This window comes from Festucalex cinctus, chromosome 15, assembly GCF_051991245.1.
Source record: "Festucalex cinctus isolate MCC-2025b chromosome 15, RoL_Fcin_1.0, whole genome shotgun sequence".
Classification (NCBI taxonomy): domain Eukaryota; kingdom Metazoa; phylum Chordata; class Actinopteri; order Syngnathiformes; family Syngnathidae; genus Festucalex; species Festucalex cinctus.
Window position 1 is genome coordinate 22,022,583 of NC_135425.1, and position 15,119 is coordinate 22,037,701.

The 15,119-nt window shown below is 41.2% G+C and overlaps 2 protein-coding genes across 12 annotated transcripts in view; both read right to left on the reverse strand.

Moving 5' to 3' along the window:
• The window catches only part of LOC144001876 (keratin, type I cytoskeletal 18), a 35,401-nt gene extending 26,285 nt beyond the window's left edge, over positions 1-9,116 (reverse strand). For 2 of the 11 annotated variants that reach the window (XM_077496478.1, XM_077496470.1), the window contains exons 1-4: positions 8,337-8,394; positions 8,069-8,244; positions 7,503-7,535; positions 199-259 (exon numbers count right to left, since the gene is read on the reverse strand). The gene's annotated coding sequence lies outside the window, so the exon portion shown is untranslated. The other 9 variants (XM_077496480.1, XM_077496471.1, XM_077496477.1 and 6 more) reach the window with 8 other exon arrangements.
• Positions 9,117-11,434: 2,318 nt separating this feature from the next.
• On the reverse strand, positions 11,435-15,117 carry ndufa8 (NADH:ubiquinone oxidoreductase subunit A8). Its single transcript, XM_077497939.1, has 4 exons — positions 14,906-15,117; positions 14,567-14,730; positions 13,391-13,556; positions 11,435-11,767 (listed from the first exon to the last, which is right to left on the reverse strand). Exons 1-4 carry the CDS (start codon positions 14,948-14,950, stop codon positions 11,630-11,632), a joined length of 513 nt encoding a protein of 170 aa, XP_077354065.1. The 5' UTR covers positions 14,951-15,117; the 3' UTR covers positions 11,435-11,629.
• Positions 15,118-15,119: the final 2 nt, after the last annotated feature.

Below are 15,119 nucleotides of genomic sequence, written 5' to 3' on the forward strand. Positions count from 1 at the left end.
CCATGATATCACCTCGTTAGGAAAACAAGAGGAAACGCGTGCCAGTCACTCTCATATGCGACCAATTATTTCACGGCGAGTTGCGGCGGTTGGGAAGGGGGACGTTTTCAACCATTAGCCCTTTAGCTCCGGGATCATACTGAGGGTAATAGTGACTAAACACTGAATAAACACATTTGGCTAATAGGTCATTCCAACCTGAAGCGGCAAAGTTGTCCGATTGGCTCTCATGGACGTCGTCGTTGGCAACGTGGAGCTGCTGAAAAGATGCAGAAGAACAAAAAAAACAAAACAAAAAAGACACAATCCAATGAGTCACATGTTAGTCCAAACTGCAAATGATTATTAATCTATACATGCAAAATTTATGAAGCTAAATTATGATTGTGAACAACTACATTATGTAAATATCAGAAAATCGTAATTGTGGGAATGCTTCAGCATTCCCACAATTACAACCAAATTGTTTATGAATAATTTATTTTCTGAAGTGTATGTGTAAATTATCTTCCCATGTCAAAAGCATATAAATACCAAATCGTAGCGTCACAGTTATTTGGATCTGCACCAAAAAGAAACCGATTCCCCTCAACTGAAAATCCAGTGGAAATTGGTAATTGTGTTAGTTTTTGCGTAATCCTGCTTTGCCGGAGAGGTTGGCTGTAGTTTACATAACTTGTGCATCTGTATTCTCAACTACATTTCATGGCTTCTTTCTTGAGCTATGACATGCATTACACTGTTAAAAACAAAAACAACAATAAAAATGGCAAAAAAAAAAAACGCTTTACTTTTAGTTTGGGATGTTTTTGATTATAGCTTATTGGGTGCAATAGGATGTTTTTTCCTTTTTCGATTATCCCTGAAGAAAAATATCTGCTGCTGTTCTATTTTATGTCTGAACATTTGGAGCAGATGATAGACTGCAACGGTATGAAAAAAAAAAATAAAGAAAGAAACAAATCGTGTTTTGTGGAACCTTGGCTGGAGTTAAGCGGGCGGTGAGACGTGTTGTAGCCGCGCGGCGCGGCGGTGAAAAAAAAAAAAAAAAAGTCAAACACGCATGGTTGTGTCGCAGCGAGCCCGCGGCTCTGTTTACTTTCCGCTAGCAGGGCGATCTGGAAGCGTTTGGCCGGAGCTGTGCGCTCACTGGGAACGATCAAGCAATCCACATTTTAAACTATTTTGATATCGGGCCCTGTGGAGAGTTGCTCTTTCCTTGAGAACATGACTTGCCTTTGCGCTCTGGGGCCTGCTCGCACGGCCCGAGCAAGTAAACACGGCCCGAGAGTTCCTTTTTGCCTCGTGAACTGACGACTGTACGAAGTGGGGAGGGGGGGGCAAAGGGTAACCCTCAAGATCTCACGATTGTGAGGAGGATTCCGGAGAGGAGATAAGCGCAGGCAAGTGACTGACTTCACACTAAGGAAATACATAGATAGGGAAGTAACGATATCCGATATGATGTTATCAGAATTATCATGAACATTGCGGGGAGGTTGGCGATATTTAAAAAAAGCTCACAATATTGTAAAAACAAAAATGAGCTCATACTAAAAAAATATATATATATATATATATTGTGCTTTTGTACATAACACAAATATTGTATTATTATTATTATTATTATTATTATATTATTATTATGTTATATTGAGTTCCTCCACGTATTGACTTGCTTCACAGGCATATTACGTTCCCCTTCATCTGGCAATTTAGTGCAGATTTTTAAACATAGAAGGGCCAAAACATACCTAATGAAAATTAAATTGCACTAAAAAAAACAAAAACTAGCCACCAGAGGGTGCTAGAACTGAACAAATTGAGATCAACCCGACTTTTTTTTTTTAACAGCTGTGTTGCATTTAAATATCGTGTACATGACGACGGCAATATTGTGGCATTTTTAATAGCACGATATCGCGCTTGTCGTAACATCCCTGCAAATTGACTGGCACTGGAATGAAATTAGCTGCAGTCATCTTTGAAATTGATTTCATTGGAGAGCAAAAAATGTAAATATGTGTTAATGTGTTACAAGCTACACAACCATTAAAAAAAAAAAAAAAAAGTCATGTTGATTTCCATTTGTGCAGTTCTAGCACCCTCTGGTGGCTAGTTTTATTTAGTGTAGTTTAATTTTCATTAGGTATGTTTTGGCCCTTCTATGTTTAAAATACACTAAATGTCAGATGAAGGGAATTGTAAAATGCTTTGAAGCGAGTCAATACGTGGAGGAACTCAATGTGTGCTTGCATGAGCGAGTAAGTGCCCCAATACTAAATGTTATTAGCGATTGAAGGTAGTTTATATGTATTGCTGTTATATACAAAGCACAATATTGTACTTTTTTTTTTCAATATTGTGGCCTTTTTTAAATATCACCAACCTCCCCACAATATCAATAAACGTAAAATGTACACCACTGCCTCAACATGTTATCATACACCTGACCAGACATGATGATATGAAATACTGTAAAATGGTGGGGGTGATGGGAAAAAAAAAAAAAGGGGGGGGGGGGGGGGCGATACAACATCTGTAATATAACTTTCATCAACACGGCTCAGTAAAGGAACATTAAAGTGATCGATTATCAACACTACTTACAGTCATTTATAAAATAAAAGAGCACTAATTCGTCTGCGTGTTACTTTCCGTTCATTTCTGCTCCTTCCTATTTATTCTTTTGTCTGTGTTGTTTTCTCAGCATTGCAATGCATCACTTGACATTACCCAAGCAAGTTTGAGATGCAGCGCATCAGCTGAAAGCAATTTGGTCCCGAGCGCAGCTGCCAGGCGGATAAGACTTTCCTTCTTTCGTTTACTTTGAAATGCCCCCCCCCCCAACCCCACCCCAACTTCCAAAATACACAAGGCAGCCAAATTGCTGACATGTGTGAGAGGGGGGCAGCGAGGCTCCTGCATTTTTTCATGCCCCCACTACGCAAAAGTCCATATTGTTTATTTAAAGAACGCTGAACACTTTAGCACTATTAAGCAACATGTCATATAGTAAACTAAAGGTTTCCTCTCAGGAAAAATCCCTGACAGTTTATTTTTCTTCAGCAAAAAGTTGGTTTTGACTCACAAAGCTGCCTCCATGCACAAGTAAGCAACAGGCCTGTGAAGTGTACGACGCTAAGGCACAAAGTAAACCTGGAAGTGTTGTCTCGATTGTGGGAGTGAGACCAGAGCATTGGATTATCTCTTGGCCGATGCGTGCGCGTCACAAATGCGAGGAACGTGACATTAAAACGGCCTAAAACGATCATTTCAGGGAATGAACCGCAGGAGGAAAATTATAGTTGAATTTTCCTTCAATCAGCCTATGACAGACACATAGGCAAAATTGCTGGAACCAATCTGTTTTAAAAAAATATAAAAATAAATAATATATATATCACAGAACTATATGAAAAAATATTGACTGAAAATTAACTAAGAAATCAGCCAATGATTTATTTATGTGGATCAATAAAAATAAATAATAATAACAACAACAACAATAATAATAATAATAATAATAATAATAGACAAGCTGCACGGACAGGCAAAAATTGTTGGTACCATTCTGTTAAAAAAAGAAAAAAAAGAAAAAAGAAACGGGAAAAAAAACAATGAACACAGAAGTAAGGCTGAAAATAAAACAAAAAAAACAAAATCAGCCCTTGATTTATTTTTTAGGTCCAATAGGGGAAAAAATAAATAAATAAAACACCTGCACAGACAAGTAAAATTGTTGGAACTGGAAAAAAAAAAAAACTCCACAATGATCATAGAATTAAACATTTACTGAAAATTAACAAAAATCAGCTTTTTATTTATTTTTGTGATCAACAAAATAATTAAATAAAAAAGAAATTGCACAACCTGGTGAGGTAGTCACTGAGCTCAATAGGGTTTAGATCAGGGTACGTCAGCGTAATCCAATGTTGTTCTTAGCCATTATTAGTCATATTCAGCTGAGACTCAGCTTTCTGACACTGGTTAGCACTATTACAATTGAAAAGACTTGATAGTTTTGGGATTTTGGTTGTATGTTGAACATCTTACCAGCGAGAAATGCACGAAGTGCCCCTCGCTGTTCAACATTCAACAAGTAAACGGTGAGTCCATGTTAGGTTTGTTAGCTCCGGCGTCGGCAATGGCTTCCTGGTTTCGTCACAGTTGCATAACCCGCCCCCAAACACAGTGTCCTTCTGTGATTGGTCTGAACCACCAGTGGTCCGGGAAAGGTAGTTAGCATCTGATGATATTCTCCGGAGTTTGTGAACTCACAAATACGGCGAGAATTCATCTTGCAAGGTCAACGAGCTCCTGATTCTTAACGCATATCAGTTCTAGTAGATAACAACATCAAACAATTCTCTTTCTCGCGGGTCAGAATCGGTTGTCAATGCTATTACTGCTCCCGGTTTTCCATTTCAATACTGTCCCTGTTTTGTGTTTTGTTTTTTCACAAAGATCTAAATCAATCACGATCTCATCCACCATTTACGTAGCCTCTATTTTACATGTGCTGTCAATTGCAGAACAAAGAAACCATCTCACTTTGACAAAGACTAGAAATATGCTTTCAGGGGGGGTAAAACGGCGACAAGCGAAACAGGGATGACAGCCAGGAGTCAGCCTTGTATGCGTCATCCGAGGCAAGGAGGGGGGTGTGGAGGGAAGGAAAGAAGACATCCACGGGGCCTAGGGGGCCCGCTGAGACGGCAAGGTTGCTCTGACTGATAGCCCACCGGGGCCCCAACGGAGCCAGCCGACACTTGGAAGCAGCTAATATACCTTGACATGCATAAGAAACCCAAAACTCCGCGAGAGCTCCGTCAGATAGGAGCCACCCAGAGCAGTGTGTAGCCCGAGCCGCCGTGTGTCCTCTCTAACTAGCACTGTTTACACGAGTCCCCGGCCAAGGAATGCTCGAGTATACCTTGAAGAAACCACAAGCACAACAGCATTAGCAGCACATCAGCTTCCCACCATGGGAACAAGTCAACTCTGCTGGGCTACCAACAACTGGCAACCCTTCGTTCCGCGCGTGTGCGTGCGTGTGCGTTCAGTACGCAGGATCGTATCCTTCAGTCAATATTAGCTTGGATGCTGTAATATTGTCAGCAAACGCTTAATGGGAATTGAAAAGGGCAAAGTGACTCCTATGTGGATTTGAGTCAGGACTGATTTTCAGAAAGTAGCTCCAGTGACATGATGGGAACGGACAGTTTGGAAACAAAAAAGCAACAGTTGTGTGCAAAGTTACGGTCCTGACTGCCAACAGACTTTGTTTTTACAAAGACTGGAAACCAATAGTTATGACCCACTAAAATACTTACCACTTAAACAACAGTAACTACTTTTGTGTGTGGGAAACTTTTTTTTGTGTGAGACTTGTTATGCTAAACACAGCAGAGATGCATAAAAAAAATGTTTTAAAACTACTTTAAAGAAATAATTATTGTAAACCAATTTAATTGAAGACTAAATTGTTAATACATCTGAATGTGAGTGTGGAATTGTTGTTCAATGTCAACTTAATAATAATTTTTTAGCGGATTCGGAATTTGGGAGCATCCGTGATTGGCTGGTCCAATGGTGGAACCCGCCTGTTGCCGAAATTCAGCTGAGATAGGTTCCACCGTTCCACCTCCTGCGTGACCCGAATGAGAACAATGGAAAATTGGAGAACCAAAGGGATTAGCAAAACCTGATTGATTAATTCATTAAAACAGTGCGATCTGAAGTCCTTACAGTGATGTCAGGAAATAATCTCCATCTATCAAGAGAGGCCCTGTTTTATAGCTCAGAGGACATTGTTCACACTACCTCACACAAAAAAATGATTATGGATCATTTTCCTGACAAGAAGGCCAATGTGTATAAACAAAAAAAAAAAAAAAAAAAAGAAGGAAAGAATGACTAGAGGTTGAACGTGCACACGGTGCAGCTGGGTAAGGTCTGTTTGGCTGACGAGACCAGCGAAACAGTGCGAGATAAAGCAAAGGGGATGACAGCGTGAAGGCAAATTGGCTCTGACTTACAGCAAGAGAGGAGGGGGAAAAAAAAAAAAAAAAAGGATTGGATGTTGGCACGCAGGGAAAGTGAGTCTGCGGTAGACTTGTAAATAGCCGCAGGGACAGAAGGGATGGAGAAATGGAGCTATCAGCAGAGAAGCGATGAAGGTCTGGGCTGGCGCCAACGTAAACACACGCCGGCCCTCGAGTTTTGCTGCAGCAACATGCATGCATGAAACGGCCTTGTTCGTACACAATGTGTACAAACGCAAACATGTAAACACTTAAAGCTGCACATTTCATATGCATCACGCGCATATAATACGTAACACGCACAGCAGAGGGCAAGCTCCCAGACCGCAACATCTTGAGTGTTAAGCCGTGTGTCGTTTCATTTCATCACATACTTCACATTAGTCCCACTTTGCTACGATACCACAGAATAAACATGCAGCGCCCCTCAAAAAAAAAAATGGCTGCAGTTTTATTTTTACACGTGAAATAAACACGCTGCGGAAAAATCACTCTGAGGACGTACTGGCCTAGCTCACTGAAAATCCTTTTCACTGCGAAAAACGCAATTCCCTTCATCACGTGCGTGTGAATTATGAGAGATGCTACCTAGCTACCTAGCCGCCATTAAAGTGTGACAGAGCGTAGCCGGCGTGCTGCTCGGTCTTGTTTTGGACCAGCCAGCCAGCCGGCCAACCGACCGACGCACGCAGCTGCCAACGTGGGCTCAATGTTTTCTTTTCTTAAGCGAGGCATTCAAAAGGTGTTTGGCAAAACTGTAGCGGGATTGAGCATCTGTTGAGCGTGTCTGCCTGGAATGCAAAACAAACGAGTCGTGGTCGTCGCTCCGTCACCAGTGCAGGCTTCCATGATAGCACGGTTTAGGTGTGAGTCTTAAACTGCTCTTGATTTAATTACCGTACTACTGTGTACAGTGTTCCCTCGTTTTCCGCCGGGATTAGGTTCCAAAAAATACCCGCAATAAATGAAATCCGCGAAGTAGTTAGTTTTATGTTTTACAACTCTTAGAAATGTTTTAAGGCTCTAAAATCCCCGACCGCGCAATTTATACACTTTTCTCATTGAGGCATTTACATATTCTCACATTTCTCTCTTGTTCAAACTTTGACGATGTTCAAACCTTCATAAATTTTATAAAATGGGTATATTACTGTAAAAAAATATGCAAAATTGCACTTAAAAAAAAATCCGCGAGACCGCGAAAATTGAACCGCGTTATAGCGAGGGAAGACTGTACAAAAAAAAAATAAAAAATGAGAGGTTGGACCATTATTTTGATAATCAATTCATCATTTAGAGTCCTTGTTTAATTTAAAATGGTCCAAATCATTGGAATTTTAGCTCCTCAAGAGTAAATATTCTCATATTTCTGTAGTCCTCCATGAAAGCAGATTGATTATCCATCCATCCATCCATCCAAAAAAGAACAAAAAAAAACATATAGTTACCACTTACCATTGGCCGGAACATGTGCGTCAACATAAATCCCTGCAAGTAAAAAGACAATCAGTTTAACAGGAAGAAAAGTGGCACACAAAAAAAATAAAAATAAAAAGTTGTATGAACCAACCCCGTTAGATTTGACCTCACTTATCTTAAAATGGTCGAATCATGTGTCGAAATACAGCACATACTCTTTCTCAGTGAGCATTTCTTTTTTATATATATATATATATAACGCGTCCACCACCCAGGTGTTGCATATCAAGATGCTGAGTAGACAATCGTGCCTGAAGATCCCCACAATAAAAGCTCATTCTAAAACATGCACTTTCATCAAAACGAAATTCACCAGGCATATGCCAGCCGTAGTTCTGTTTTGATTAGTTAGAAATCACCTGATTATACTGCCAAGTGCGTTGACAAAGGATAATAATGCCCGAGGATTAATGCTTGAGAATTAGCTTTACCAACTCTACAGAAGGGTGACCATGTTTATGTCTATCACACAGCTGTCAGAGCGATTAAAACGATAAACCAATCAAAAAGGAATTTCACTTTTAAATTCCTTCTATATTTACTTTCAGACTCGCGCTCATTTATTCTCATCCCCATCTTCTTATGCTGCATTCGAGGATGGTCGGAAGTCGGAGTTTTCCGAGTACAAACCAGGAAGTGCGTACGGGAAATTCCACTTGCGAAGTCGGAAGAAAAAAAGGACCCCGACTTCACCGGCGGACTACGATGTGACGTCACACTGAATGGGAAAACACAATTTACTCGAGTATAAAACTAGATAGCGTTCTTCATTTATAAATATTCGACATAACTACACATAACGCAACGTACGTGACAGTATTGCCGCGATCTCCCTACATGAAATTATACAGTCAATTACTTAATTAACTGTATGGAATGCTTATGAAATAAGATTAAAACAATAAATGAAGCAAAATTGCAAAAAGGTAAGTTTGCTGAAGGCCAAATTGAGTTTTGAGGACCAAAATAAAAATCAATTTATCACTATCCGCCATTTTGGTTGTTTACTCTCAAATCGAACGCTTTCAGGTCGGAACTGGGAAGTTTCAAATCGGATATTTCCGACTTCCGATCATCCTCGAATGCAGCATAATCACTATCACTAGCAGGGGTGCGTTTCGTCATACCGGAACTAGAACTATTTCCTGCTTTCCAAGAATCATGGGTAATGTATTGTTACTAGCCTAATGCTGTTGAACTGTCAACCAATATAGCATTTAGCATTAGCGAAAGTACTAACACAACCACCAGTCACCAGAATGGCTACAGAAATTAAATTTAAATTAAAAATAGTTCCTGGTGAGGATTTATTATGTATTTGATTTAAGCAAAATTGAAGTGCCCTGGTTTTTCATTTTGAAAATCGGGTTATTTTGTACATTTGTTGCATGTCTTTCACTGTCTGGTGGTAATTCTTTGGACCAGCACTCCAGCCCCCTTATCCCGTTGAATCATGTTAACAGACTTGAAAGACGCAGAAATAAATAAAACCTTGCATAATAATATAACCGTGTCTGCGACATTTGAGCCGTCCTCCTTTCTTCTCCATGCCATTTGGGGGTTGTGGTTGCAGTAGTGGCACTTGTGGCCGGTGTATGTTGCCACATAAAGCAACCTGCATGGCGGTTCAAAGCCAAGTGCGAGGTAACATGAAAGCAGCACACAAGATCACAGGGTGAAATGGCAAGGAGTGTAAACAGATAAAACACGCCTCCATTTTGGGGGTCCAGCTCAAGTGTACCCTCATTGGGTGCTTTCGGTTTCAACTCTATGCATTTGCAGAACAAATAGACATCTGCCACCCTGCACTGTTTGGTGCTCATCACCAATCCAAACATTCATTTAATTGTGTCCACTGTGACACGAGACATTGAGAATATTGACAGGCGTGTTAGAAAGCAGCCAGGTTGTTTGAGTCTGTTAGCCTGTCCAAGCTCCCAGGCGGGCTGTTGCTTTGTGAAAGCCCCGTATTGTATTTCTTTCCTGTGCCAGAGCACGTTTCCTGTGGCGCTGCCGTGTCAAACAACGATGACCTGCCGCTTCCTGCAAGTCGCATGGAGGCGAGGCCCCGCCACGAGCCCCGGGGGCCTCTCTCGGACAGCCACCGAACATGCGTCCCCACCTCTCCCGCCCCTCGCTTTCAAGTCATCCCCCGCATCTCACTTTTCTCTCACTGATGTTGATCACTCGTCCACGCAGCTTCCCTACTTCCCTTTTACCTCTTCAACTGCGCCTTGCCCACGTCCACTCCGCACCTCCTTTCCTCTTTGGATTCAATCTTCCCTCCCCCAGTTCAGGTCAGAAGAGGTTCTGTCAGACATTTCCCCTGCACGCCGTTGATCCAGACCACACCTTGTGAGGGGGATTTCTTCCTCAGTCACGTGCAGTCTTAAGTCCAATGCCCCTAAAGCCTGGTTCACACATAAAGAGAATCGGGTTGTTTTTGTCCCGATATTGCCCCTTCCCGACCAAGGACGGCAAACGCCCTACAATCGTTTGTCTTATAAGATTCTCTTTATATGTGAGATGTATCAATTTGTCCCGATAATTGAGTCCAAAACCAGTCGAGGCCGACAACCTATAACGAACGTGTTTACGACAAAAATCTTAACATCGGCGGAGACGTTGAGGTGCGCCACCAACTGTGACGTCAAACGGAATGTAGCCGATCAAGAGGCGCCCTAACTGAAAAAGACGAAAGTGCGCGTATACAAAAAAACAAGCATATCAGTAAACATGTCCGACCAGTAGCACAAAGTCCGGTGGAGGTGGACCAGCTCGTAGGAAAAGTAGTCCGCAAACCACCATAATTGCTTACAATTCGTCACGTCGTTTCAGTTGCCCCCCCCCCCTTTTCCAGTTTTGATTAGATCACGTATAATCACGCGAGATGTCTCTCACAGAGGACTGGAATCTTGACCTGTGTTAGAGATGATAATCTTTACGTTTGTGAGGGAGCTGTTATGCATTATCTGCGCACCTTACACACAATACGACCAAAGCTTTTAAATGCCCAATTTTTTTTTTTAATCTTTATGTGTGGCATCTGACAAAGATAAAAAATCTAAGATTTGAAAAATCCTTATATGTGTACCAGGGCTTAAGTGGAGATAGGCATAATAACGAAAACGTTATCAAGTTCTTTCTCACCACTTATATGACCAGAACAGATCAATTTATCTTTCATTGTTTCCAGCTTTCTATAGTGCCTGTCTTCATTATGAGTTTGGCAGAAAAGAGACTGTCTCCACTTTATAGGGAAATGTAGGGTTTCTATTATTTTATGGCGGAAAATTCAGCTCAAACAACAAGTATGTGAGTGTTTATTTTGATCTTCTGATGAAGTCAGAAGGACCAACGGTGCATTACAGCTGAGCCTTCAACAATCTGCTTTAAAGAGACATCTCCAAGTAAACACCTGTGAGCCGCGTGTGTTGAGCTGCCAATTGGAGCACTGCTATTGTTCCCTGTAGAAATCAAGAACATGGCAGAGGTTAAACACTTAACGTGACTGATGACTACTAGCTTACAAAAGACAACTGCAACTTGGACAGAGGGGGGTGGGGGGAATCCCCATTTTGCTTGCATCTGTTCAGCGGGGCTTACGATTGGCTTCTCTTCCCGTCTCATTTGGAGGTCATGTGCCTGCGCACGTGAGCCTGCGACGCAAACACGCGTTCGGCGCATCTCCTAAGTGCTTCTTTTTACACTTCCCGTCCTGTCCGGCCGGGTCAGGGAGCAGGAAGTGAGCTGGGAGAAAAGAAGGAAGCAGAAGCGGCTCTCTGTAGCTGCAGGTAGTCACCTTCAGTCGCGACCTTCAACCCCGGCCTTCAATCAGGCTGACAGCGCTTGCTCGGACAAAGCGCAGATGTGCATAAACAGCGACGCGCAAGCAAGACTCAATGGCATAAGAATCCTCTTAATTTATTTCTTTATTCTGTGACAACAATGTTCACTCATGACATTTACAGACGTGGTCAGGAAAGCCGTATGAATGAATCACGCAGCCTTCCTTTCATCAAAATATATTTTATGATGACGGTGAAGCTCTGTGGAAAAGCAACTTTTACGGTCCTGGTTGCTTTTGGACAGAGCCTGTGACCTCACCAGGTCCAAAAGAAGAACCTGCTGCCATATTTGGAAGGCTCTAGTTTACCCTCGATGATCGGGTTGGGCTCGGGGCGCGGGCGGGAATGGTAGGGGTTCTCGGGTATGGGCCTCGAGGTAGAAACCTTGGTCACCTAGAAAATAAAGCAGGCACACCGTCACTTAGTTTCAACTGCAAACGTTTCCTTTCACTCAAATGTCTACAACAGAGGCCTCTGAGGACCCTAAAAAACGAAACAGTCCCCTTTTCGTCAACTTTTACCACATGCACGCATAATGTGGCTAACTACACTTAAATGTGTCTAAGACATTTTGATACTGTTTAGCCACATTGGCTAAAAGCTTTCATGAGCCAGTGTCAACCCTGAAACTGGGTCAGGGGTTTTGTTTGCTAACACTAAAATGATCACATTTTAGTAAACCTGGCTTTTTTTCCTTTTTTTTTTAACACATTCAAACCCAAAAACATATAAATACGTTTTTTAATACTTTGTCCTGCACTCCCAAAAATATATATATATATTTTTTTTTTATGTTAGAACATACAGAAGGCTCTGATGCAGCTTCTGACCTGAAGAGGTCACTTAATGCAATGGCAGTTATTTAAAAAACAAAAACAAAAAAAACAAGAGTATAAGAGATCAGCCAGGGCAATGTTGCAACAAGCTCTTTATGCCAGTGATTTCAACAGGTTTGTGAATAATGATGAAACTTGTGCTAATTACTGCAAAACCGAAACAGATAGAAATATACTTTTTTTTTTTTTCCCCCTGATGAAAGAAGAGGCTCTAATCATTCTTTTGGTAGGTTCCATGTATTATTATTTTTTTGCAATAGAACACCATATTCTGTGGGCCTGGAAGCAACCCCCTTCGCTTCCAGTGTTAATTTTGTCAAAAAAATTTAATTCAGTTTTAGTTATAGTCCTTTGACTAAAATTGATTAACGTTAAAAAGAAAAAGAAAAAAAAAAAGTTGTAATTTTAGTCGACTAAATTGAGTGCAGTGAACACTGAACAGTTTGAGTGGATCTTTTCTCCAACCCGCGTTTCATTCCGTCTGATTGGATTGTGTGAATTTTCGTCACTGTGTTGTTTTCATTTTCATTTTAGTAATTGCGAAATTGTCAGTCAATTTTAGTTACCATTATAGCCTCGATAAATGGCTTCTATTTTAGTTTTCGTTTAATTTTCATCTGAAAAAAAAATAAATGTTTGGGATAAAAATGACGAAAATTTTTCGTGGACGAAATTATTGCTTCAGTGAAAGTGGCTGGGAGTAAATGAGTTCATCAATTAATCAATAAGTGGTTCAGATAATTGACGGATGGAAGTCAAAGAATGCTATTCTTGTGACTAAGTGGCACATTGTACAACTATTAAAAAATTAGAATATTTAAAAAAAATACATAAAAAAAACAAAAAAAAACGGTGGCATAATTATGCCAAATGAAATGTAGTTAGTTATAACTACTTCAACATAAAATTTGTTTTTTTCTATGTCAAGTTTCTATGTCAACTGCTGAAAGTGAGCCAGGAACGTCTCAGTAATCACAACTTAGCTGTCTGTCATTTTCCACCTCAGCTCTTTGAAGAGTTGAGAACAATAGGTTTGATTGACAGGCAAAAGTTGGAGTGGAGAGGGGGGGAAAAGGGGGCATGATTTCTGAAATGTACAGTTAGGCAGATGCAATCAGAGGCTCCTCCAATCAACACGAACGGCAGCCATCTAACGGAAGTGCTCGCTAACGAGGCTCACCTTCGACAGGTCTCCCAGCTCGGGTCGCTCCCAGCCGAGCTTGTCCAGGACGCAGTTGTCGAAGGCGTGCTGTTGCTGGCGGCAACGGCGCAGCTCGGCCAAATCGCTATAGTCCAGACAGGTCCAGTACTCGGTGAATGACTCGGCGCAGTTCCCCTTGATTTGCCTGACAGGCACACGTGAACAACATAGGAAGTATGTCACGGCTTTCGCTATACTAGTGGCGGAAAGACATAATTACACTCACTGATAAAATAGAAATAAATGGCGGTTTACAAGGGTTCTGTTTTTAACTCATTTACTCCCAATAACGTATAAATAAGTTTTTTTTTATGTTCTAAGTGTCCCAAAGACATATTTATACGTTTTTGTTTGTTTTTTATGCTTGAGCATACAGAAGGCTTTGATGCAGCCTCTCAACTGCAAAGAATGGTTGCAGAAATGGTAGTTATTACACAAACGGCCAGCAGGTGGCAGCAGAGCAAAGTAGATCAACCAGGGCCATGTAGAAAAAAAGCTAAATTACTTACAATTTTAAATAGATTTGTGAAAACTGATGAAACTTAGCTCTCTTCTAATGCTAATTGCTGCAAAACGGAAATAGATAGAAACATACTTTTTTTTTTTCCTGATGAAAGAAGAGACTTTAATCTTTCTTTTGATAGGTTCCATGCTTTTATAGCAATAGAACACAATATTCTGTGGGCCTTGCAAAATCAGTCAAACTCCAGTAAAACAGCCGGGAGCGAACGGGACTGCTTCTGTGAAAATGGCGGCGAGTGAATGAGTTAATTGGCCTGGTGCAACAATTCAAAACACGTGAGGCTTTTTAGATGCTTTATGTCCACTTGCTCAGTATAACCAACATACTCACTTTCTGATAAGGCCGAACAATCAAGCAAAATCAAATCGACTCAAATCGCAATGTAGTAGAATGCAAATTTTATTTTCAAACTTTATTTTATATAGATGTATTTTGTATTTATTTATTTATAGGTTCAGAGCTTTAGAAGTGCACTCCACATGTTTGGTTGTAGTGATAGAGGCACAGATTGGTTTGCATTATTGTGGTTGTGATCTGATTTATGCAACGTGTATGGAATCGATATGCTTTTGTGTTGAAGTTGGTGTAATGAACACTTACAAGATAACTTGAGATTTGTCCCTTTTATGTACCTGAAGAAATTGAGTGCACACGCGTTGACTTTCCTCCCTTCTTCGAGACACTTGCGAGGGTCCTTTTCCTCCCAGCGGCAGAGCATGAACTCTTTGTTGGGTTTGTCACACTGGGAGCCGTAGTGGTGAGCGGCCGCCTTCAGCACCGCAGATGAGACATTGATCTGGTTGTGCGTCCACGAAAAAAAAAAAAAAAAAAAGAACGACAATCAACTGACACATTTACATGACAAATACGTTTCTTGCAGTAGATTGCGGCAAGCTACAAACAGTTAGCCATATTGCTAACACGCTAGCTTCGTAGACGCGGTATAACTTCCAATTCGCGCTGCTGCTCACCTCATCCACGTTCAGCTCCTGCAAAGTGGGGATCTCCACCGGCATGGCTGCATGCGTGTGTAACAAAGCACACGCGGAAGATCCGACAACACGGACAAAATTTTCAAGGTCTCCTCGTCTAGCTCCGGACGAGCGACGGAGCGGCGGAGAAGGTCAGTTTTCTCTTCAAACGTCTGTCAACTAGGAGGCGCGTGTGGATGACGTAGGGACGAGC